General features: G+C 51.8%; 1 protein-coding gene across 4 annotated transcripts; it reads left to right on the top strand.

Annotated features, from left to right (window-relative positions):
- Nucleotides 1-306: 306 nt before the first annotated feature.
- On the top strand, nucleotides 307-24,109 carry DPP3 (dipeptidyl peptidase 3). 4 transcript variants are annotated; one of them, XM_046644480.1, is made up of 18 exons: nucleotides 307-343; nucleotides 1,501-1,778; nucleotides 8,109-8,198; nucleotides 8,788-8,925; nucleotides 9,524-9,598; nucleotides 10,214-10,307; nucleotides 13,409-13,539; nucleotides 13,674-13,804; nucleotides 13,882-13,940; nucleotides 16,302-16,496; nucleotides 16,712-16,824; nucleotides 17,174-17,266; nucleotides 18,860-18,922; nucleotides 19,020-19,144; nucleotides 19,263-19,383; nucleotides 20,467-20,646; nucleotides 20,812-20,974; nucleotides 23,614-24,109. In XM_046644480.1, exons 2-18 carry the CDS (start codon nucleotides 1,509-1,511, stop codon nucleotides 23,784-23,786), a joined length of 2,214 nt encoding a protein of 737 aa, XP_046500436.1. In that variant the 5' UTR covers nucleotides 307-343; nucleotides 1,501-1,508; the 3' UTR covers nucleotides 23,787-24,109. The 4 variants fall into 4 exon arrangements, with proteins under 4 accessions (XP_046500436.1, XP_046500437.1, XP_046500435.1 ...); XM_046644481.1 differs by having other exon boundaries at nucleotides 311-343; nucleotides 1,504-1,778; XM_046644479.1 differs by lacking the exon at nucleotides 307-343 and adding an exon at nucleotides 413-661 and having other exon boundaries at nucleotides 1,504-1,778.
- Nucleotides 24,110-24,115: the final 6 nt, after the last annotated feature.

Here is a 24,115-nt window from a genome sequence, read left to right as displayed (position 1 = left end):
CATCAACGCTGCCCCACCTGGACTCGGGGGATCTTGTCAGCCCGGTCTGCCAAGACTAGGCCACGGCCAGGCCGTCCGCGTAGGTTCCTGGCCGCCGCGCGACCTCGGCCCGTGGACAAAAGGCCAAGGCCGCCGAGGCCATTACGTATCTGACCTCGCAGCTCTTAGGGGCGGGGAGTGGGTGGGCCGACGAAGCTCTACTCGGCGCGCCTATTGGCTGTAGCCGACGCCCATCAGGGCTCCGAGGCCCGACTATTGGACGGCAGGGCGGAGCTCGCCGAGCCCCAATGAATGGGGGAGCCGGAAGCAGGAAGTGAGTTTGCAATCGGAGCAGCTGCAGCAGGTGAGGCCCGGCGCCCGGGTTTCGGGGTCACAGTGTGTCACACTCGGGGGACAGGGCGAGTCTGGACCGCGCACAAAATCATTCTCTTTCTGCCCCCCATCCGGTACCCCTTCCAAATTCATCGCGGCCTGGAGGCCAAGAAATGCTCCGGGCAGCGAAGGGTTAACATCCCTTTCAGAACCCGGGGGTTTGTGCTGTCGGGGCGGAGCATCGGGAGTGGCGGGGGAGGCTGGAAACTCGTCCCCAGCAAGGGAAGGCAGTGTGGAAGATGCTCTGGGTCGGGAGATCCCCGGATTCCAGCGGGGCTGTGAGACCGTCGTAAGTTGCTTGGCCTCTCTAAACCTCAATCTCCCTATCTGTAAAATGAGTTTTCTTCCAGCTCTGAACTTCTGTGGCTCTGTAGCTCCCTGTGGCCGAGCACAGGGAGAGGGTAGGAGTATGGAGGGCCGAAGAAAAGACCGTTAGAGGGATAAGAGTGGGACAGATCCTAGGAGCAATGAGAGAGGAAAAGAGTACAAGGAAAATCATTTACTGCTATAGGTGCATTCCATCCGGTGTGACCTCATCTAATTTGCACACCGACCTGGTGAGTTTGGGGTTATCACCCCCATTTTACAGAGGCAGAAACTGAGGGACAGAGACAATTGACTTGATTTTAGGAGTCTGAATTGAGCCAGGATTGGAACCTGGGTCTTCCAGCTGGGAGCCCGGGTCTCTGTGCTTATGAACACAGTGGTGGGTGGAATTGAAGAACGTGCAGGAGAATTCAGAGGAGGAGAAGGTGAGACCGAGAGGTGGCTGGGCTGGGAGTCTAGAGATACGGGTCTTTGCTTCTGACTCCTCCACTGCGTGATTAGGCAAAGCTCCTGGCCTCTCTGAGCCTCAGTTTCCCCATCTGTAATACCAGGTAATTGGATTCAATCTTTAAGGTTGCGTGGCTCAGGTCAAATATGGCCTACCAGTGTATTTTGTAATCTCCCTGGGTGAGTCACCTGACGTTCTCTGAGCCTCAGTTAGCATGTCTGGTGAATGGGTACGATGGTATTTTCCCTTTCTCATGGGCTTGTGGGAGGATTAAATGAGATCATGAGAGTGCAGAGCCAGGTGTGCAGTTGGTGTGTGTAAATCATGGCTGTGATGATGGTGATGGTTCTCAGCAGGGCCCATGGCGGACACCCAGTACATCCTGCCCAATGACATCGGCGTGTCTTGCCTGGACTGTCGTGAGGCCTTCCGCCTGCTGTCGCCCACAGAGCGCCTCTATGCCCACCACCTGTCACGGGCCGCCTGGTACGGAGGCCTGGCTGTTCTGCTGCAGACCTCCCCTGAGGCCCCCTACATTTATGCCCTGCTCAGCCGCCTCTTCCGTGCCCAGGACCCCGACCAGCTGCGCCAGCATGCCCTGGCTGAGGGCCTTACAGAGGAGGAGTATCAGGTCAGTTCTCTCAGGTCAACCTGCGTTTCTTGAGTGGCTTCTGGGTGTGAGGGATCAGGAAGCAGGAGTACAAAGGTCTTTCTCTGTGGATTAGAGCAAAAGTTACAAATCCAAATACAAAGGTTCCCCTCCTGGGACCTCAGTCTTCTCATCTGCAAAATATGCATGAGGGTTGTCTGTACGTCTCAGGGTTGTAGTGACCTGACGCCAAGATAAATGGTGGCTGCTGGGATTACAAGGACTGTGAGTAAAGGAAACAGCTGTGGAGGTTCAGAGACGGTGGAGGAATGAGTCCAGGGGAGGAATCAGGAAGTCTGAGTTCTGGACCTGATCATCCTCGATCACAGTGTGCGTTCCTGGGCAGGGTGTTCTGCCCGTCGCCTGGTTTTTATTTGTTTGTGGGTCTACTGGCCAAATAATACAGGAACGCATTCTTAAGTATTGCAGCAATGCAGACAGACACAAAACGAAACACGAAAATTGTTCATTCTCAATGCCCTTGCCAGAGGTAACCTCTGAGGCTGCCGGGTGTACAGCCCTTTCAATCCTCTGTCTGTATTGTGTACCGACACATGCACACCTGCCCATGTATCAGTTCCTTATTTTTTCTTTTACATAAATGAGATCATGCTCTCCATGTTCTTATGAGACCTTCTTTTTTCACCAAACACCATGTCTTAGAGAACTTCCATAGGGTACATATAAGTCCACCTCATTCTTATTTATTGGCTGTGAAGCTTTCTGGAGCAGTGTACACAATAAGCAATTTAATCTTCAATTTATTGCTGGGCAGATTGTTCCTGGTTCTTCTTAGAGATAGTACCACAATGAGCAGACTGGTGCCCATGTGTGAGTAGCATCTCTTTCTAGAAGTAGAATTGCTGGGTCAGAGGCTCTGTACATTGACAACTGATTGGTGCTGTTAAATCATCTTCTAAAAAAGCTTCACCAAGAATGTATGAGAATATGGGCTTGTTTTTCTACATGTAAAATAAAGGGATTGGATTGCTTATCTCTGAGCTGAGGCCCAGGCTGTTTTTTCCTCCTTTTTTGAACTTTGGTGATCACATCTCATCTCTAGGCCTTGATGTACTCGTTAGAAGAGCTAATAGCTGGGGGACTGCTCATAAATGGAAAAGTGCTGCCCAAGTATGACCATTTTCAGTGGGATTCTGTTGTTTGTAAGTAGCAGAAACCCACCTCGAATGGGCTTAAATGAAAAAAAATTCTGACTTCCAGTTTCTGGTCTGGCATGTGAGGAGGTTAGAAGACTCCAGTTTGTCCTAACGACAACAAAAAACTTGGACAAACTGGAAAAACCAACAACTCTTCTTAGATCTCTAAGAGAAGTGAGGTCTCAGGGCAGACGGCTGCCCCCACGGCTGGAGGGACAGACAGGCAGGTCAACAGAGAATCACAGCTCACCAGAGCAAAAGGTCTGAGCTGGAGCCTGCCCCGCAACCAGTGCTGGGGTAGGAAAACCTGAACCATGATTGACCAATTGCTGGAGGCTCAGTGTGGACAACGCAAGAGTTAAAAACTCCGGGGTGACCCAATCTTAAGGGGGCTCCCACACTTGTGGGGATTTTGCCTCCGAGAGCCTGACTGGATTCTCAGAAGGAATTTCAGAGAAAAAGCTCCTTGTGCTTTCGGCAGGGGGCGGGGAAAAGGAACCGTTTTTGAAACACACTGGAACATTCTGTTGTTAACATGGTCTGCTCTCAGGAGAAACTATTCAGCCAGAACATCACCTGCCAGGGTTTTCTCGGAGCCTGAGGAAATACCCAACTCCAGCTTGCTCTAACCATCCTGTCCCACCTAAGGGAGGTGGGGGGGACATGGGACTGAGAAGCACATGTGAAGTTCACAGTCCAGAGGCAAAGGCTCCCTAGGAGACTCACCATGTGACTGAAGGCCTACTTACAGCAGTTCCTTTTACCCAGGACATCATGTCTGGCTAGCAAGAAAAAAAACCATGAAACATTCTAAATGTCAAAAAACACAGTTTGAAAAGACAGAGCTGCATCAGAACCAGATTCAGATGTGGCAGGGATGATGGACGTACTGGGCTAGGAGTTAAAACACCTGTGACTAATATGCTAAGGGCTCTGATGGATCAAACAGACAGTGTGCAAGAACAGACGGGCACGGTGAGCAGAGAGATGGAAATTCTAAGAGAGAACCAAGAATGCTAGAGATCAAAAAACACTACAGAAATGAAGAATACCCAGAATGGGCTTAGTAGCAGACTTGACACAGCTGAGGAAAGAATCTCTGAACTGGAGGATGTCTCAAATAGAAACCTCCAAAACTGAAAAGCAAGGAGAAAAAGGACTGAAAAAAGCAGAACAGAGTATCCTGGAATTGTGGGACAGAGGATGTAACATATATGTAGTGGTAATACCAGGAGAAAAAGAAAAAGAGAAAGAAACAGAAGAAATATCTGAAACCATAATGACTGAGAATTTCCCCAAATTGATGTCAGATACCAAATCGCAGATGCAGGAATCTCAGAGAACACCAAGTGGGATATTAAATGCAAAAACCCCCACAAACCCTGTACCTGGGCAGACCATTTTCAAACTACAGAAAATCAAAGATTAAAAAAATTCTTAAAAGAAGCCAGAGGGAAAAAATAATCTTACCTATAGAGAAGCAAAAACAAGGGGCTGGCCCTGTGGCCGAGTGGTTAAGTTTGCGTGCTCCACTGTGGTAGCCTAGGGTTTCACTGGTTTGGATCCTGGGTGCGGACATGGCACCACTCATCAGGCCACGCTGAGGTGGCGTCCCACATGCCACAACTAAAGAAGGACAGTCTTTAACGTGTGTGTGTCTAACAACAGAGCATCAAAATATGTGAGGCAAAAACTGATAGAACTGCAAGGAGAAATAGATTAATCCAATATTATAGTTGGAGACTTTAACACCTCTCTCAGAAATGGACAGATCCAACAGGCAGAAAATCAGTACAGACATGGTTGAACTCAACAACTCCATCAATCCACTGGTTATGACATCTATAGAGTCCTTCATTTAACAGCAGGATACACATTCTTATCGAGTTCACATGGAACATTCACCAAGATAGACCACCTTCTGGGCCACAAAAAACAACTTAACAAATTTAAAGGAATAGAAATCATGCTCTCAGATCAAAATGGAGTTAAACTAGAAATCAATAAAAAAAGATAGCTGGAAAATCCCAAAATACTTAGAGATTAAACAACACACCTGTAAATAACACATCGGCCAAAAAAGAACTCTCAGGCGCAGTTAAAAAATATTTTGAGCTAAATGAAAGTGAAAGTACAACTTATCGAAATTTGTGGGATGCAGGGAAAGCAGTGCTTAGAGGAAAATTTATAGCACTGAATGCATCTATTAGAAAAGAAGAAATATCTAAAATCAATAATCTAAGTTTCCACCTTAGGAAACAAGAAAAAGAAGAGCAAATTAAATGCAGAGTAAGCAGAAGAAAATAAATAGTAAAAATTAGATCAGAGATCAATAAAAATGAGAACAGGAAATTAGTAAAGAAAAATCAATGAAACCAGAAGCTAGTTCTTTGAAAGGATCAATAAAATTGATGTCTTTTGTTCTCTTGGGCTGCTATCACAAAATACTGCAGACTGGGTGGGGTATAAACAACAGAAATTTATTTCTGAGAGTTTTGGAGGCTGGAAGTCTTGGGGTGCCAGCATGGTCAGATTCTGGTGAAAGCTTTCTTCCAGGTTGCAGGCTGCTGACTGTGTCCTCACATGGTGAAATGGGCGAGCTGGCTCTCTGGGTTCTCTTTTGTAAGAGCACTAATCCCAATGATGAAGGCTCTGCCCTCATGGCCTAATCACCTGCCAAGGGCCCTACCTTCTAATAGCATCACTGTGGGGGTTCGATTTCAACATATGGGTGTAGTGGGGGAAGACAAACATCCAGACCATAACAATCAATAAGCCTCTAGACAGTCTAACTAAGAAAAAAAGAGAGAGGTCACAAACTGCTAATATCAGAAATGAAAGAAGGGACATCACTACAGATCCCATGGGCATTGAAGAAATTGAGTCCGTAATTAATAATCCTCTCAAACAGAAAACACTGGGCTTAGATGGGTTCACTGGTGAATTCTACCAAACATTTAAGGTTGACATTATACCAATTCTGTATAATCTCTTTCAGAAGAGAGAAGCAGAGGGAATACTTCCTAATTTTATGAGGCTGGCATTACCCTAATACCAAAACCAGACAAAGACATTACAAGAAAAGAAAACAACAGATCAATGTTTTTCATGAACATAGATACAGAAATGCTCAACATATATAGCAAACCGAATCCAACAATGTATAAAAAGAATTATACACCACAACCAAGTAGGATTTATCCTGGTATGAAGATCTGGTTAAACATTTGAAAATCATTAAGTTTTTTGATTCGTATCAACAGGCTAAAGAAGAAAAATCACATCGTCATATCAATAGATGCAGAAAAAGCATTTGACAAAATCCAACACCCTTTTGTGATAACTGTCAGTAAACTAGGAATAGAGGGGCACTTCCTCAACTTGATAAAGACTACTACAGAAAACCTACAGCTGGCATCATATTTAATGGTGAAAAACTCAAAGCCTTCCCACTAAGATCAGAAACAAGGCAAGGATGCCCCTCTCACTGCTGCTTTTCAACATGGTGCTGGAAATCCTAGCTAGTGTAATAAGGGAAGAAAAGGGAAAAAGGATATACAGATTGAGAAGGAAGACATAAAACCACCTTTCTTCACAGATAAAGTGATCATCTGTGTAGAAAATCAGAAAGAATCAACAAAAAAACTCCTGGAACTAATAAGCGATTATAGCAAGGTTGCAGGATACAAAGTTAATATACAAAAGCCAATCGCTTTCCTGTGGAGACAGTAAAAAGATCAGTGGTTGCCAGGCATTGGGGGAGGGGAGGTGGAGCACAGAGGATTTTTAGAGCAGTGAAACTACTCTGTATGATACAGAAAAATGTATCATACATCATGGTGGATATGTGTCATACATCTGTCCAAACCTATAGAATGTAGATCACCAAGAATGAACCCTAATGTAAACTATGGTCTTTGGGTGGTGATGTGGCAGAGTAGGTTCATCAATTATAACAAATGTACCACTCTAGTGGGAGATGTTAATAATGGGGGATGCTGTGCATGTTTAGGTGCAGGGGATACATGGGAAATCTCTGTACCTTCTGCTCAGTTTTGCTGTGTTTTAAACACAGTTTTTCAGTTTTTAAGACTGCTCTAAAAAATAAAGTCTATTTTTTTTTAAAAAAAGGGAGAGTTATTGGTTCCAGGGCTAGGGGAGGCTTCAGGTATGGCTCGATTCAGGGGCTCAGTGCTACCATTGCGATGCAGTCTTCCTCTCTCAGCTTTACTTTGTTTCCTCATTCCATAGGGGGGCTCCAGGGGCTCCAGGCTTGATGATCCCTAGTATAAGATAGGCTTTTTATTTTTTTTTTAAGGAAGATTAGCCCTGAGCTAACATCTGCTGCCAATCCTCCTCTTTTTGCTGAGGAAGACTGACCCGAAGCTACCATCTGTGCCCATCTTCCTCTACTTTTTTTTAATATGTGGGATGCCTACCACATCATGGCTTTTGCCAGGCGGTGCCATGTCTGCACCTGGGATCCGAACTGGCGAACCCCAGGCTGCCGAAGTGGAATGTGTGAACTTAACCACTGCGCCACCGGGCCGGCCCCTAAAACAGGCTTTTTGCCGCTGGGAAATTGCCTGGGTATGGCTCTTCCTGGCTAGCCTGAGCCTGTGCCTACCACAGGAGTCGGAGAAGGAAGATTCCTCCCCCCGTGAAAGGAAGATGGAGCTCTTATTGCTGCAGGAAAGGAGACTAGATTTGGGGCCAGCAAAAGCTGTGGAATAGATGGCCAAGGCCCTCTAGCTCGAACATTTGATGCTTCCAACGTCAGCTGCCTGACAGGTTGGGGGCAGAGGACAGGCTTTTTGCAGAAGGAGGTCGTGCTTGAACTGGGCCTTAAAGGTCATATGGGATGGCCACAGGTGGCTGATAGGGAGCTAGCCATAGCAGGAACAAAGATGTGTGAGCCTTTAGATGTGTTTGGGAGCTCCTGAGAAGACTAGTTTGACTGAACAACGGGTGTGTGAAGATGGGTGTGTGAAAGTATGTTGGGGCCAGACTGGGGCTTCCCGGGATCTGGGTCCTGCCCCCAGATTTCCCAGCCTCACCCCTACTGGCTCCTCCGGGGTGTTCACATCTCAGGAGGGAACTTCCCTGGCGTGTGGGAGGCTGTGCTTCCAGGTTTCTGATGCTCCCCTCCCCCCAGGCGTTCCTGGTCTATGCCGCGGGTGTCTACTCCAACATGGGCAACTACAAGTCCTTCGGCGACACCAAGTTTGTGCCCAACCTGCCCAAGGTGAGCTGAGGGAAGGCTGGGGAAGGTGGGGAAGTCGGGGCCTGTGGTGTGGCAGTGGGGCCCCGAGCGGAGCCTTGACCCTGTTGCTGCCATTCCGCATGACCTTGGGTAAGCCACCCAGCCACCCTGGATGCTGCAGCCTCTTCGTATATAAAGAAAAGCAGTGGTTCCTGCGACCATGCTGACCCGAGGGGTGAACAAGGGGAGGATGTGGAAGTGCTCTGTGAACTGTTAGGTGCTTGCAAAAAGGGAGCCTGTTGGTCATCACTGTTGGGGACAGTGGAGAAGCCTGGGCACAGGGAGTCCCTCGCTGTGACAGGCAGAGGCAGCTCCTACACCGGGGCTCTCAGCCCTTGCTGCACACTTGAGTTGCCTGGCAGTCCTGCTGAAATGCACCTGCTGATTGAGCAGGTCTGTGACGGGGCTCGAGGTTTGACATTTCTCAGCAATGCTGATACTGCTGGTCCATCGACTGCACTTTGACCCGGAAGGTCTTGCGCTGTGGGAGAAGAGCTTGGGGTGGATGTGGAGGCTCCAGAAGGCAGGCTTGGGTGGTGTGGCTGGGCCAATGGCCTCTCTTCCCCTGCAGGAGAAGCTGGAACGTGTGATCCTAGGGAGTAAGGCTGCTCAGCAGCATCCAGAAGAAGTCAGGGGCCTCTGGCAGACCTGCGGGGAGCTCATGTTCTCTCTGGAGTCCAGGCTTCGACACCTCGGGCTGGGAAAGGAGGTGAGGCCCCCCAAGCGTACAGAGGAGTGGAGGGTGTCCTTTGAGGACACCTGGTAGGGAGGGACAGGTACCTGATGGAAAGGCAGTGGGCTTTGCCTCACACTCTTGAGGCAAAACTGCTCCCCACTGCTGGCCTCAGTTTTGTCATCTGTAAAATGGGAAGCAGGGCGGATGAAATGCTTTCTGAACACCCTCCTGATTCTGACATCCTGGGATGCTGTGTGCAGGAAGAGGGGAGGAGAGAAGCATTGAGAGCTGGAGGGAGCTGAGGAGGGGTGAATGGGGAAGGATTGGGCCCAGGCTTCCTGCCTCTGGAGGCTGCTTGGGAGCTGCGTGGGGTGAGGGACACGGCAAGCCTTAGGGGCAGGCCAGCCTGTGCGAGGCTGCAGCAGAGCTGCAGGAAGGCTGGAGATGGGCCTCTGGTGCTTGTGTTAGAGTTTTTTCCCCTGCAAAGAGATGGAGGGGGACGGGGTGGAGGCTGCTGAGAGGACATATAGGAAGCCTGGGGCTGGAGAGTGCACTGGGAAGGGATTCGCCAGCCGCCCCTGCAGCACCCTGACCTCCGGAAATCCTCTTTCCCATCATTCTTCCCCGACAGGGGATCACCACCTATTTCTCTGGGGATTGTACCATGGAAGATGCCAAACTGGCCCAAGACTTTCTGGACTCACAGGTTTGCGGGTTGGGCACTCGGGCAGTGGTTTGATGGGGCCCCCTCACCTCCGGCACCCACTCCTGAGTCTCAGCTTGGGCCCAGAGACAGGGGCATCTTGGGTCCCCCAGGTGGAGAAGACTTGGGAATCCTTGTCTAAGAGTCAGCCTGGCTCGAATGAGGTAGCCATCCCCAGGGGGACCCTGATGGAGCTGCCCCTGCTCCACCCCAGGCTGAAGGGCCTTAGGACGGTCTCAGGGCTGGCGACACAGACCATCAGAGCCACTTCCCACTGGGCTCTGGAGTCCACGCGTCGGTTTCACCTCCCAGCTCTGCATGACCCGTTTCCTTGTCTGAAACGGGGCCTGCCTGCCTCCTGTAGCCCTGGGTTCGCTGAGGCCATGCAGTGCCTGGCACGGTCGAGTCAACGCTTAGTAAAAGTTAGTGCTCAGTGGGCTGAGCAGAGCAGCAGAGTCTGCCCACCCTGTCTCCCCTCCCAGCCGACTCAGGTGGGTCCCCCGCAGGCCCCGGCCTGCTTTGCTGCTGTATCTCCTTTCCCTGGTGTGACTCATTTTCCCTCCCCACAGCCCCCTCTGGACATACTCTCCCCCAAACCTCTGCCCTGGTCTTTTCCAGAACCTCAGTGCCTACAACACACGGCTCTTCAAGGAGGTCGGCCAGGATGGGCAGCCCCGCTACGAGGTGCGGTTGGCTTCCGTGCTTGGCGCAGGTGAGCCTTGCGCACACCCTTCTCCTCCCTCTTTAACGTGGACCGTGGTGGAGGGCGCCAGAACTGAGGACAGGGCTTAGCAGGTTATGGGGTAGGTGTGGGAATAACATTCATAAGAGTTATGGCAGATGTTGATCGAAGACTTACTGGGTGCCCAGCTCCGGGCCATGCTCAGCATCCCGTGGTTCCTGTGAGGTGAGCACGGCTAGCCCGGTATTGGCGGTGACAGTAAAGGTATGCAGTAGGGGGAGGGGTTCTGTTCAACTTGGCCAGTGTCACGGCTGCAAGCCTCTGAGGGGGCTGTGTGTTGGGCGTGGTCCCCATTCTCCAGGCAGTGGCCCCGAAGATAACAAACTACGTAAACAGCAGGGAGAGAGGCTGCACCATACGTCCCATAACAGCCTAGGAGAGAAATCCAAACCTCACACAGTGAAGGCTTAATGGAAGAGGTGACCATATCTGTCTTGGAGGTTGGGGGGAATATAAAAAGGTGAAGACGGTGAACTTATTAAATTCTGCTTCCTAAATATCTCTCAGAGTACCCTCAGACTAAAGCCTAAATCTACCTCCAAGGGCTCTGTCATTCAGAACTCTTTGGTTACAAGTGAAGAAACCTATTTCAAATTTCCCTAAACCAAAAGGGGACTTTACAGGCTTGGGTAATTGAAAAGCCCAGAATAGGATGGCTTCAGGCACCGCTGGATCCAGCTGCTCAGACAGTATTCTCAGAAATTTCTCTCTCTGTCTCTTGTCTTGGCCGTCTCTTTGACCTTGTCCATGGAAAGCTGCTCCCCACACAGGGCCTGGTGGCCAGTAGCATGGTCATTCCAGCAGAAAGAGACGCTTTTCTCCCAGGAGTTTCTTCATAAGGCCTGGAAGTGACTCTGGTTTCTCTATTTTGGGTCCCATATTTATCTGTGAACCAATCCCTGTGGTCAAGGGCCAGGTCTCTGATTAGCTAGACCTGGTCCCAAGCCTACCTCAGAGCCAGGCAATGAGGTCAGCCCCTCCCACCACCTGAACTGGAGACAGTAGTGGGGCGGGGGATTCTCAAAAGAAAACTGGGGTCTGTTACCAGATGAGGAGGAAATGAATGCAGTGTGGACAGAGACGTCCAGACCCCTCTTTGCAACCTGGTTCTCCCTTCCCCATCCAAATCCCACCTCTCAGCCCCACCCTCATATGTCCCCAGCCTCCCACTTAGACTCTGTACCCCAGCCATGCTCAGCAGCTTCCAGTTCCCTGAAAACGCCATGTTCTCATGTACCCTCCCTGGGCCTTTGCACAGTCTGTTCCCCCTTTCCGCCTGGAATGTCATCCATCCCCTTGAGGTGTTCACCTGGTGACGATCTGCTCATCCTTTAGGGTGTACTTGGACATCACCTCCAGGACCTTTCCCTGCCTTCCCATAACTGAGTCCAGGCCCTTCCCTTTTCCCATCAGCATGCCCGGTAATTTCCCCGTGATTTTCCTGTTGACCACCAGCTCCTCGAGAGGAGGAACTGTGTGTTCCGTTCACCATTGTCTCCCCAGCAGCTGGCACTTGTAGATACTCAAATACTCAGTGTCGGACTAAATGAAGATGGGAGGGCACTGCGTCCCTGGTGGAGGGAACAGCAGGAGCAAAAGCAGTGTGAGGGAGAGTTTAGGGATTAGCCAGTCGTTCGGTTTGACTAGAGAAAAGGATATTGGGTTCCAGCAAATAGGAGTAGGTCACACCAGCATACAAACTCAGCCTATACTCGTAGGATAGGATGCAGCCTGGGACAGTGGTTAAGAGTGTGGCTCTGGAGCCTGGCAGCTTGAGTGTATCAATTACCTATTGCTGTGTAACAAACGCCCCCAAAATTTAGTGATGTAAACCCACCTTTTCATGATCACGGACTCTGTGGGTCAAGCATTTGGACGGGGCATGGTAGGAACAGCTCATGTCTGGTTGACGATATCTGAGGCCTCAGCTAGGAAGACCTGGAGGCTGGGGTGACTTGACAGCCAGGGGCTGGAATCATCTGCAGGCTCACACATCTAGTGGGAGATGCTAGCTGTCTGTTTGCTGGGACCTCAGCTGGGACTGTCAACCCAAACGCCTCACGTGGCTTCTGCATATTGCTCATGGTGGCTGGCCTCCGAGAGCAAGCGTCCCAAGAGAGCCAGGCAGAAGCTGTGTTGCCTTTTACAACCTTGCCTTGGCAGTCGCATGGCTTCACTTCTGTGTCGTCACAAACCCTCCCCCCATCAAAAGGAGGGAATATAGCCGCCATGCCCTAATGGAAGAAGTCACACTGGGAGATGGCAGATACCGTGGCTGTCTTTTTAAAATTCTTTTTACGTAACCTAGAAGTATATTATATTCTTCAGAGCCAACAAACAAAATACAGCAGTATGTTGGTATCCCATTGCTTCTGTAACAAAATCACTACAAATTTAGTGGCATAAAGCAACATACATTTATTCTGTTATAGTTCTGGAGGTCCAGTCTAAAACAGGACTCCAGTCCCTTCTGGGGTCTGCGGGGGGCAGTCTGTTTCTTTGCCTCTTTGGGCTGCTAGAGGCCGCCTGCGTTCCTTTGCTCATGGCTCCTTCCTCACATTTCTGCAACCCCTTTCTCCTGTCGTCACATCTCCCACTTCCCATTCACCCTCTTGTCTCCTTGTAAGGCCCATTGTCATTACGTTTAGGGTATGGCTGTCTTGTAAGATGCAGTCTGCTGCACTGGGTTTCAATCCTGCTCTGTCATTGCCACTTGCTGCTGTGTGACCTTTGAAAAGTTACTTAACCTCTCGGTGCCTTAGTTTCTTCATCTATGAAGTGGAGATAATAATTTCCTTCTCTCCCCAGAGTTGCTGTGAGGCTTAAATGAACACATGTAAAGCACTTGGAACATTTCATGTTACATAATATTAGTATACACTTACATCTTTAATGTAAGAAATGTTACAGAAATGGGTATACACTTACATCTTTAAAAATTTATATATTATGTAACATGAAATGTTCTTAGGGCTTTATACATGCGTGAGATCTTAGATGAAAGAGTGTCGTGGAGGGCTGCTGGGGTGTCTTGCACTAGCCTTTTCCCTGAGTGAGCCCTCCCCGCTCAGAGCCTGCTCTGGACTCCGAAATGACTTCCAAGCTGAAGAGCTACACATTCCGGGGGAGCCATTTCCAGGTGACCCGGGGGGACTATGCACCCATCCTCCAGAAGGTGGTGGAGCACCTGGAGAAAGCCAAGGTAGCGCTGGCTGGGGGCTGAGGTGTGTGGGGGGTGGGAGGGGGGGGAGTGGAGGCTGGATCCCTCAGGCAGCAAAGGCGGGGCTCTGGGCTGGGTGGGTGCCCCGAGGCTGATGGACCACTGCTCACCCCCAGGCGTATGCAGCCAATAGCCACCAGGAGCAGATGCTGGCCCAGTACATAGAAAGCTTCACCCAGGGCTCCATTGAGGCCCACAAGAGGGGCTCCCGCTTCTGGATCCAGGACAAAGGCCCCATCGTGGAGAGGTGAGGTGCCCAGCCTTCACCCCCACCCCGTCTGCTCCTGCGCGCCGCTCCTCCATCTCTGCCCTTCTCTCCCCCAGTTACATCGGGTTCATCGAGAGCTACCGCGACCCTTTTGGTTCCCGAGGAGAGTTTGAAGGTAACTTCTGGGAGGAGGGCGGTCAGGTTGGAACCTTTATCCCATGTCCCCTAAGGCTGCTGCCTTCCCCCTTGGCAGTGGTAATAATAGTAACAGCAGCCGGCGTTGATGAGTTGTCTGTATTACCTGGGCACTTACCTATATTAGCTCGTTTAGACACCATCATCCCATGAGGATTTCTGTCCTCACTTTACAGATGTGGGAACTGAGGCACAGACGCCCTGTCTCTGAGCCACTTTGCTGTGCTGCCTCTGGTGTCTGGTCTGGGCACAGGCTCCATCCTTTCCAAGCTCCGCGACTATGTGACCTTGGGTCAGTTAACCCCACCACTGAGCATCAGTCACTCCCTTTCAGGTGTGTGGGAAGTGAGGTATTGTATGCAGACTGCTCAGCACAAGGCTAGGCACCTAAAAAGCCCCGGATGAATGGGAGCACAATTAACATTATATCTGTGAATGGTCTCAGCTGCTGTTATCCCAGGGCAGGTGGCAGGCTGCCTTGGCCTCCATGCTCACGCCCCCGTGGGACCTACCTGTGCAAGGCAGGGCATCCAGCCTGAGGATTTAGACTCGTCTCTGCCAGGCCTTACCCTCCCCAGACCTTGGGTGCAGAGGCAGGAGCATCTAACTGCTAGAAGCCAGAGAGATTAGCCTGGAAGGAGAGAGGAGGAGATCCTCAACAGCCATCCAGGGGCCTTGGATCTGAGTCCATAGATCCAGGCCCAGGGACGAAGCATAAGGGGGCAGGCGGTCCTGGGGCCTGACGAGGAGAAAGGCATACACACCTGCAGCTTTCCTGATTCACCCACAGCAGCTTAGCCAGGCCTACTCTGGGGGCTGAGACCCCAGGGCCTCCTCAGCAGCCTCCATCTCAGAGGTTTCCCTTCTCATGTAACTTATTGTGATTATTAGAAAGATTCCATGTTCATGGTCAAAATTTTTGAAAATACACAGAAAAAAAAAGAACTGTAATTGCACCTACCCCAAGGTTAAAATTTGGAGTGTAAGTCTTGTCTTTTGTTTTTGTATAGAGCTATAAATGTTTATAAAAGTGTGTGTATATGTGTGTGTGTGTGTGTGTATATAATTTAAAAATCCACGTTTGTTGTAAGTAATGGGAACAATATTGAAGTCCCTCCTTTACCACCCTCCCCTATGTCACTCTCCTTCAGAGGTCACCACAGTTCACAGTTGAGTACAGATCCTTCCAGACCTTTGTTTAAGGATTCACGCACACACACATTACTTTTAATTCATCCAAGTGAATGAGATTATACTCTCTGTATTGTTCTGCTACTCACTTTTTTCACTTAACAGTATATCTTGGATATCTTTTCATATCAGTACATATAGACTTGCCACATTCCTTTTAATAGCTGCATAGTATTCACAGTATATATTAAATAATTTCCCACAACATTTGATCTTGTCCTGTATGTCTAACAGTTGCATGGTGTGCTGTCATATAGCTGCTCCCTAATTTATTTAGCCAATCCCCAATTGTTGGACATTTAGGTTGCTTTTCTTTCTTTGCTATTTTAATCCTCCTGTCTTCCTGGCCTGGTGTGACGATTCCACCTGACAGACGGGATCCAGACAGGGGGGCTTTGCCAAGCCTGAGTCTTGGCCAGGTTAACTCATTCTTCTCAAGAGCCTGACCAGCCAACAGTCTAGGCCAGGCCTTCCCAAGGTTTAGTCCATGCGGTGTTAACGAGAATTACATCCAGGAAGGTTCAGTGCTAAGCAGCAAGGGGTCTTGCCTGCAGGCTCTTAAGTACTTTTAAGATGCAAATGTGCATTAGGAACCTCCAAGAAGTTGGAAATAGAGTATATAGCATTGCCCAAACTTATTTGACAAGGGAGCTCTTTCTTTATGAAGGATCTCATAGAAAACGTGTTCTGTAGAGTGTAATTTTGGAAACACTACTTTGAGCCAGGAACTCTCACTGCATTAAGTTTAAAAGGATCAGTCCCAGTCCTCTGTGCAGCAGCCGCGCTCACAAGCCAGAGGCTCTAGCCATGCAGGACAGCTCACAGGTCCCCCAAGGAGAGCATTTTTCTTTGCTTGTGCAGTCCCTTCCACTGGGAATCTGATGCTTTCCCCAGCACCCCCTACATGCTCCCTTTTAAGATCCATCTCAGACGTTACCTGGTGAAGCCATCTCTCCACACCCCTCACCGCCACCCTCCATGAAGGCAGAGCCCAGGCCTGGGTCACTGCTCTCCCCAGTGGCCAGTACAGGGTCATTACACACAGCCCGAGTCAATAAATTTGTGATGGCTGGAGCGGTAGAGGAGTTGAGTAGGGGGTGGGATCCCTCCTACACCCTGCCAACCCCCGGCCCCCCTTCCTCCCCTGCAGGCTTCGTGGCCATGGTGAACAAGGCCATGAGTGCCAAGTTTGAATGGCTGGTGGCAAGCGCAGAGCAGCTGCTGAAGGAGCTGCCCTGGCCCCCAGCCTTCGAGAAGGACAAGTTCCTCACCCCCGACTTCACCTCCCTGGATGTTCTCACCTTCGCTGGCTCTGGCATCCCCGCTGGCATCAACATCCCCAACTGTGAGCTTCCTCTAACCGAGCCCCTGGAACCAGGACAGTCACCCCAAGTCCCCAGGAGCCTCCATTGAGAATCGCCCCCTCCCCCTCCACACACTCACTCTGGCCACAAATTACCTGCTCAGTTCCCCATCCCAGCCTGTCCTCTTGTCTAGACTTCTTGTCCGTGACCCTTGACCTTTGCCCCTTCTCCCTGGTCTCCTCCCCGCCTTCTCCAGACGACGACCTGAGGCAGACGGAAGGCTTTAAGAACGTGTCACTGGGGAACGTGCTGGCTGTGTCCTACACCACGCAGCGGGAGAAGCTCACCTTCCTGGAGGAGGATGACAAGGTGGGCACTGGCAGCCCGAGGGTCAGGGCTGGGCCTGGCCTGACTTAGCTGACGCAGGAGGGCAGACAGCCCAGTGCAGTGGAGAAGAAAGGCTCTCCCACTTCTTAGCCGTGTGGCCTTGTGACTTCAGAACCGGTTTCCTCACCTGTCAATCAGTGGAGGCAGTCCCTTTCTCCCTGTTGTGCAAGGATGAGATGGGCCCTGTGGTACGCAGTGTGGAGCCTGGCGTGTAGTAGGTCTTTACCAAACGTGCATCAGGCTGGGCCCTCAGCTTGGCAGAGGGGCCGTTGGCAGGCTATGTGGCCATGGTGGGACAGTGGACAGCGTGGGCCTCTGCTTGTCTTGGCAGGACCTGTACATCCGCTGGAAGGGTCCCTCCTTTGACGTGCAGGTGGGACTGCACGAGCTGCTGGGCCATGGCAGTGGCAAGCTCTTCGTGCAGGTAAGAACATGGCCATTCAGCCCCTGGTGCCCAGGCCTGCAGCTCCCCTCCCTGTGATCAGGCCTTCCCTCAGGGGCTTTGGGTCAGGTGGGGGAAATGGCCCCTTAAGCAGAGAAGTCCCTGTCTTGCCCTCTCCCAAGATGTCCCAGGACCTCCAAGGACTGAGTGGGTGCAAGGATTGAGTGTGACCTGCAGGACAGTCCCACTGAGGTCCACCACCACAGAGTTTTCTGCCCAGAGTCTTCCAGAGGAATTGCTTGGCCCAAGCCAAGGAAGCCTGCCCTGAGGGTGTGACTCAGGCAGCCCCCGGGACAGAGAGGCTGGGAGGGGCCATCTCTGGGTGCTCCCAGTCCTGAGTCTTCAACACTGTCTGGCTTTGCACTGCTGTTCCCTGGAGCTGTACCTTTCTAGCCAGTGTAGGGAGCCAGGTCTCCTGAGGGCAGCACCTTCCTGCCATCTGGCCAGAGTGGCTGGAGCCCCCTCGACATACACTCAGGGAATATGAGAAAGACAGATGGCCTTTCTGGCAGGCTGAGGAGAGCCCATATGGACCCCCAGCACGGAGCCACAACAGATGAGATGACCGGAGGCGGGCGGGGCGAGGACCTCAGAGGGAGTGGAGTTCTGGATGGGGCCTGCTCCCTGTGGGGTGGGGCTGCTTCCCTGAATGAGGAGGGGCTGGAGGTGCGCCTGGATGTCAGGAGGATTCAGAGCACAACTGCTGGGCGCAGCAGCCTGGCCTTGGGCCCGTTCAGGCTTGGAAGTCACAGGGAAGTGGGGACAAATGTGGCCACTCTGTGGCCTAGGATAAGTCAGTTCCCCTCACCGAGCCTCAGTTGGCCTGTCTGTAAAATGGAGTTCCTGACCCTTACTGTATGGGCTCACGTAAGGAATAAAAGCGAAGCCGGATAGTAAGCCCTGAGGTTTGCTTGACACGCAGTAGGCACTCTGGAAATGGATGTTGTTAAGAGACAGTGCATGGAGGTTATGTGCTCTGATTCCACTTTGGGGCTCTTAGTCTCTGAGCCTCAGTTTCCTCATCTGAGAAGTGGGCTAATGATGGAACCTTCCTCAGGGTGATTGTGAGGATTAAATGGATGATGCAGAAAAGATACTTGGCGCAAGGAGAGGATGGTGAGGGTGGTGCTTGTTCGAGGTAGAGAATCACATGCTGTGCCCTCCTGCCAGCACTGGGAGAGGGACAAGGAGGCACGTAGGGCGCGAGCAGCCCAGCTCTCTGGCCCACCCCCTGGGACATCTCCAGCTAGGCTCCTGAGATACGCGGGGTCTTCGCCTGACTCTGGGCAGGTCCTTCTGCTCTCTGGCCCTCAGTGTCCCTCTCTGTGCGGTGGGGCAGTGGCTCTACTTCCTCCACCTCCTGGGGGCTCTAAGAGGGCAGCCAGTGTCACAGGCCTCAGGTGCGGAGGCAGCAGTTTGTCACTAGACCCCGTGTTCCTGCGGGTCGGCCTGCTGCTCCCGGGCTCACCTTTCGGAGCTACGCGTCAGGCCCTGGGATCCTGGAGCTGCAGGCCCAGACTAGGGCAGGGCCTCCTTTCCCTCAGCCGCCCCATGTTCATGACCCTTCTCCTGCAGGATGAGAAAGGAGCATTCAACTTTGACCAGGACACGGTGATCAACCCCGAGACCGGGGAGCAGGTGAGGGTGGCCTCGGCGGAGCCCCAGGATGCTGGGAGGGTGGGCACGGGTGGGGTGGCAGCCGCCCCTAAACCTGCTTCTTGGGCCTCCCCTCCAGATTCAGAGCTGGTACCGGAGCGGGGAGACGTGGGACAGCAAGTTCAGCACCATCGCCTCCAGCTACGAAGAGTGCCGGGCGGAGAGCGTGGGCCTCTATCTCTGCCTCAACCCCCAAGTGCTGGAGTACGAACAGCAGGCGTGGGGGGGGGGGGTGTCCTGCGGGAGGAGGGGTGCCGGCAGAGAGGGCAGGGCCCAGGCAGCCTCAGACACCCCCCCACACACACACCTTCCTCTCCCTCAGGATCTTTGGCTTTGAGGGGGCTGATGCCGAAGATGTCATCTACGTGAACTGGCTCAACATGGTTCGGGCCGGGCTGCTCGCGCTGGAGTTCTATACCCCTGAGACCGCCAGCTGGAGACAGGTGGGGCCGGGGGGAGCCCTCGGGAGCAGGGGAGCCTGCCGTGGGGGCCAAGATCAGTGAGCGTAGGGAGGGGACATACCCACGAGGCACATGAACTGGGTTTAATCCCAGATCCGCTGCATGTGGGGGCAGGTCACGCACTGCTGTGAGCCTGAGTGTCCCTGTCTGTGGAGCAGGAGCGATCATCTCCCTGCCCATCTTTCAGGGCGAATCAGATGAGAAGATTTTACTACGACTACTAATAGGTGACTTGCGTAGGACTTACTCTGTGCCACACACAGTTCTAAGCACTTTACGTGAATCAGCTCGTTTGCTCCCATTATCAACCCAGGAGGCAGGTACACTATCATTACCTTCATTTTAGAGATGAGGAAATTGAGGCACAAAGAGATTAACTAACAGACTGGTAAGTAACAGAGCCAAGATTCAAATCCAAGCAGCCTGCCGGCAGACCCATCAGGCTGCAGCGCTCGATTATGAGATGTATTTGGAAATAGGGGAAGCAATAGAAATGTTGTAAAAAGCCAAAGTATGTTTTGAGGAGGTAATATATCACCAAAAGAATACACATTTTAGTGTCAGGAAGCTTGGGTCTGAGTCCTTGCTCTCCCTTACCAGCTGTGTGACCCTGAGCAAGTCACTTCACTTCTCTGGGCATCTGTTTTCTCATCTGTAAACTAGGGATATTGATGCCTACTTGGTCCCACTGTTGAATGCTAACAAGATTTTGGAGGAGAAAGTGCTCGGGGTCCTGGTGGCGAGGGACCCTCTGGGGGACTGCTGTCATCAGGGTGGGGTTTGGAGCAGCAAAGGGTGGGTGACAAGGGGGAGCAGAGGGCTCCAGGTCCTGCCTGGAAATGGCCTCCCAATCCCTCAGGCAGCCCGCCCTCCCTTGTGAGTAGAGGAGGGAGGAAGCATTTGAGGGGAGAGGAATAGGCAGAAAAGGACCCACAGGGTGGGGGAGAATAAAACAATAATAGTAATTGACGATTAATGAGCGCAGACTGTATTCGGCCTTGGAACAAGCTCTTGGTACGTCTTATCTCAGGGCTGCAAATGATTCCTTCTCCTTGGCCCCGGCAGGCCCACATGCAGGCCCGGTTTGTGATCCTGAGGGTCTTGCTGGAGGCTGGCGAGGGACTCGTGACCGTCACTCCCACCACAGGCTCCGATGGGCGCCCAGATGCCCGGGTCCGTCTTGACCGCAGCAAGATCCGGTCTGTGGGCAAGCCTGCCCTGGAGCGGTTCCTGCGGAGACTCCAGGTAAGTGGAGGCCTGTGAGGGGCACTCGATCTGTGTTTCTCGCATATTCAGCACAGGAGCACTATAGGAGAGCAGACACGGTCCAGGGCTGTGGCCCCTGGCAGAGCCCTGTGGACGCGGGGTGGGCGCCCATCACAGGCACCAACTCCATCTGCCCTCCCACAGGTGCTGAAGTCCACAGGGGATGTGGCCGGAGGCCGGGCCCTGTACGAGGGGTATGCGGCGGTCACCGATGCGCCCCCTGAGTGCTTCCTTACCCTCAGGGACACGGTGCTGCTCCGCAAGGAATCTCGAAAGCTCATTGTTCAGCCTAACACTCGCCTCGAAGGTAATGGACTCCTGAGCCCCCTCGGATGGGGGCCCTACAAGCCCTATGGGGGCACAAGGAGGCCTGGAACGGACCCGGTGTGGGGCTCAGGGAAGGCTGCCTGGGGTGGCTCCTCCCTCCGAGCCACAGTCCTCGCCATGCCACAACTCAGGCCCAAACCTTGGCTTCTACCACCACCACCCCGCACACCCAGGGTCACACTGGTCGTAAGAGGACAACAGAAGGTTTGAGGAAGGCCAGCAGAGCAGGGGCTAGTGGAACAGACAGATGCCACGCTTATGGGGAGACCAGGCAGGCTACTGGAGAATCAGGGGGCCCAGGAGCGAGGTCAGGTCACGCTGTGAGTTGGGACTCAGGAGGATGAATGGAACCCAGGGGACAATGCAACTTGGCAGAGAACAGGACAGGATCAGCATCCCCGTCCGTCATCCCTCTTCCTTAAGTGATGATTCCATTTTCAGAAGCCCTGACCCCGTCTGCGTTGCACTTGTACCTTTTGTATTAGAAGCCCTTGGGGTCCCAGCACCTCACTGCATTCACTTTCCTGTCACGCCTTGACTCATCTTTCCCGACACCTGTCACATGAGGCACCTGAGAACAGGTGGTGCCGTGTGGTGGTTAGAGCATGAGCTTCAGAACTGCCCTGTGACCTTGGCCTAATCACTTAACCTCTCTGGGCTTCAGTGTCTTCATTTGTAAAGCCAGTGTTGACAGTGTGCTGATGCTAATAGTGAACCTGAATTAAGTACTTCGAGTTCTGAGTGGTTTCCATGGATTAACCTTTAAATCCTCACAGTAACCCAATGAAGTAGGTATTTTTATCATCCCCATTTTACAGATAAGGAAACTGAGGCATAGAGAGTAACTTGCTCAAGGCTTGCAGCTGTCAGGGTTAAATGAAATAATTACCTCCTACTGGTGAGGAAAAAGCATTTAAGAGGCTTTTTCCAGACTCTTTGCCCTGCGCTCCAGAGGCTCCTTGGGAAGTGGCCCCGACCCGTTCCTGGCCTCAGTGACCCCTCTTCCCTGCCTTGCTGCCCTGCAGGCACACCAGCCTTTCTGTTTGTCCAGCCCCCTGAGCTCGCTCCAGCCCTGTAGTTTTTGCATTCACTATTCCCTCTGCTTGGCACGGTCCTCCCCCAGATCTTTGGCTGGCTGGTCCTTCTTGTCATTCGAGTCTCTGTTCATTGGCACCTCCTGGGAGAAGCTGTCCCTGACCCCTCTACCTAAAGAACGAGTCAGTCTCTCTAATCTGTCATTCAGCTTCATTTTCGTCATGTGCCCATCACTCTGCCATTTTCCTGGGTGCCTCGTCTCCATGGCAACAGGCATCTCCCCAGCACCAGTGCAGGGCCTGGCACACAGCAGCTTCTCAGTGTCTGTCAAATGTGTGAATGAACGAATCACGCCAGGCACATAGTAAGTGCTTCTTACATGGACAATATCAACATTGCTTTCACTGTCCAGCCTTGTGCGGGCCACTGGGGATCAAGAGATGAATCGGACCCAGGCCCTCCCCTCATTAATTCACCACCCATTAGGAATGATAAAACATGGAGAGAAATGAGAAGTGTTCATGAGTGCCCAAGAGACACACAGAAGTGGTCTGCACACTTAGAGGAGGGGAGATCACATCCACTTTCGAGGGAATCAGGGAAGGTTCTGGGAGGAAAGTGAGGGTTAAACTAGGCCTGAAGAACAGGCTGGATTTTCAAAGGTCATGGTGGTGATGATGTTGATGACGTTGGTCACTGACTTCTTGGGACTTCCACGTGCCAGGAACTGGGTAAAAGCTTTCCATGGATTAACTCCCAAGAATCCAACGAGGAAGTTATTATCCCCATTTTGTGGAAACCAAGGCACAGAGGGGCTGTGTATCTGCCTGAGATCACACAGCGAGTGGGTAGCAGAACCAGGATTTGGACTTGGGCTGTCTAAACCCAGCACCTGTGCTCTTAGCTACGTACCCCTCCCAGTGCACAGAGCACAAGGCGCCGTGAGTGGGCAGAGCAGTGGAAGTGTGTTAGAGGGACATGCTCCCCGTGAGTATTCAGGGGACCTTCGCAACAGCCCATGAGTTCAATGGATGCCCTTGGAACAGTCCCATTTGACAGATGAGTAAATGGGCTCAGAGATAATGATGCTGCTGGTAGCTGGCCTTTGTTGGGCACCCACTCGATGCATTATTGTATTTAATCACCACTGCTTCTTGAGAGAAGAGGTGCTGTGCTCACCCCCACTTTACAGATGAGGAAACTAAGGCTTAGAGAGGTTGAGAAACTTGCCCAAGGTCCCACAAGTAGACAGAGATGAAGCAATTGCTGGACTGTAATTCAGGAGGCCAAGGACTGTCTGCTTCACCTCCTGTGGCACCTGGTGTAAATCTTTATTAACTGAGTGAAGGAAGGAATGAAGGAATGCACCAATTCATCAAATACTCCCCCTTTAATATTTCCTTCCTCATAGAGTTATTGTAAGAATTAAATTAGATAATTAACCCAAAACATTGCACACAATTTTTGTAACATGGTAAGAGCTCAGGAAGAACTAGCTGCTCCTAGAATTACGATTATGATTATGATTCCACTTCCCTTTTAACACCTTTCCCTGCCGCTGTGTTCTCTCCATCTCCTCCCCAGGCTCCGAAGTGCAGCTTCTTGAGTACGAGGCCTCGGCGGCCGGCCTCATCCAATCCTTCTCTGAGCGCTTCCCGGAGGATGGGCCCGAGTTGGAAGAGGTCCTCACCCAGCTGGCCACAGCTGATGCGCGGTTCTGGAAGGGCCCCAGTGAGGCCCCATCTGGCCAGGCTTGAGGAAGATTTGTGTGTGTATCAGAGGCTAGGGGAGGCCCAGCAGCGTGGACTTTGGTGCTACCTGGGCCGAGGGTGGCGACACTAACTCTTTGCATTTGCCAGCACTTTTCAGTCTACCAAGCGCTTCCCTGTGTTATCTCATTTGATGGGCGCTCCCCGCATTGGAGTGGACAATGCAGGGCTTCTGATCCTGCTTTCCAGATGAGGAAATGGAAGTTCTGAGAAGTGACCTGTCTAGACCCCGCAGGACTCAAACCTTCTCTCCAATCCAGTGCTCCTCACATTACTTTTATAACCAGAAAAATAAATATAGAAACAACCACCATCTT

Source organism: Equus quagga, chromosome 17, assembly GCF_021613505.1.
Source record: "Equus quagga isolate Etosha38 chromosome 17, UCLA_HA_Equagga_1.0, whole genome shotgun sequence".
In the NCBI taxonomy this organism is placed as follows: domain Eukaryota; kingdom Metazoa; phylum Chordata; class Mammalia; order Perissodactyla; family Equidae; genus Equus; species Equus quagga.
This window is presented reverse-complemented; position numbering and strand designations above follow the sequence as displayed.

Excerpts from the sequence above, each read along its gene's own strand:
- DPP3 (XM_046644480.1), top strand. The coding sequence starts at position 1,509 with ATGGCGGACACCCAGTACATCCTGCCCAATGACATCGGCGTGTCTTGC. Across the intron at positions 16,497-16,711 it reads TGGCATCAACATCCCCAACT|ACGACGACCTGAGGCAGACG; the intron begins GTGAGCTTCCTC and ends CGCCTTCTCCAG. Across the intron at positions 16,825-17,173 it reads TCCTGGAGGAGGATGACAAG|GACCTGTACATCCGCTGGAA; the intron begins GTGGGCACTGGC and ends TTGTCTTGGCAG.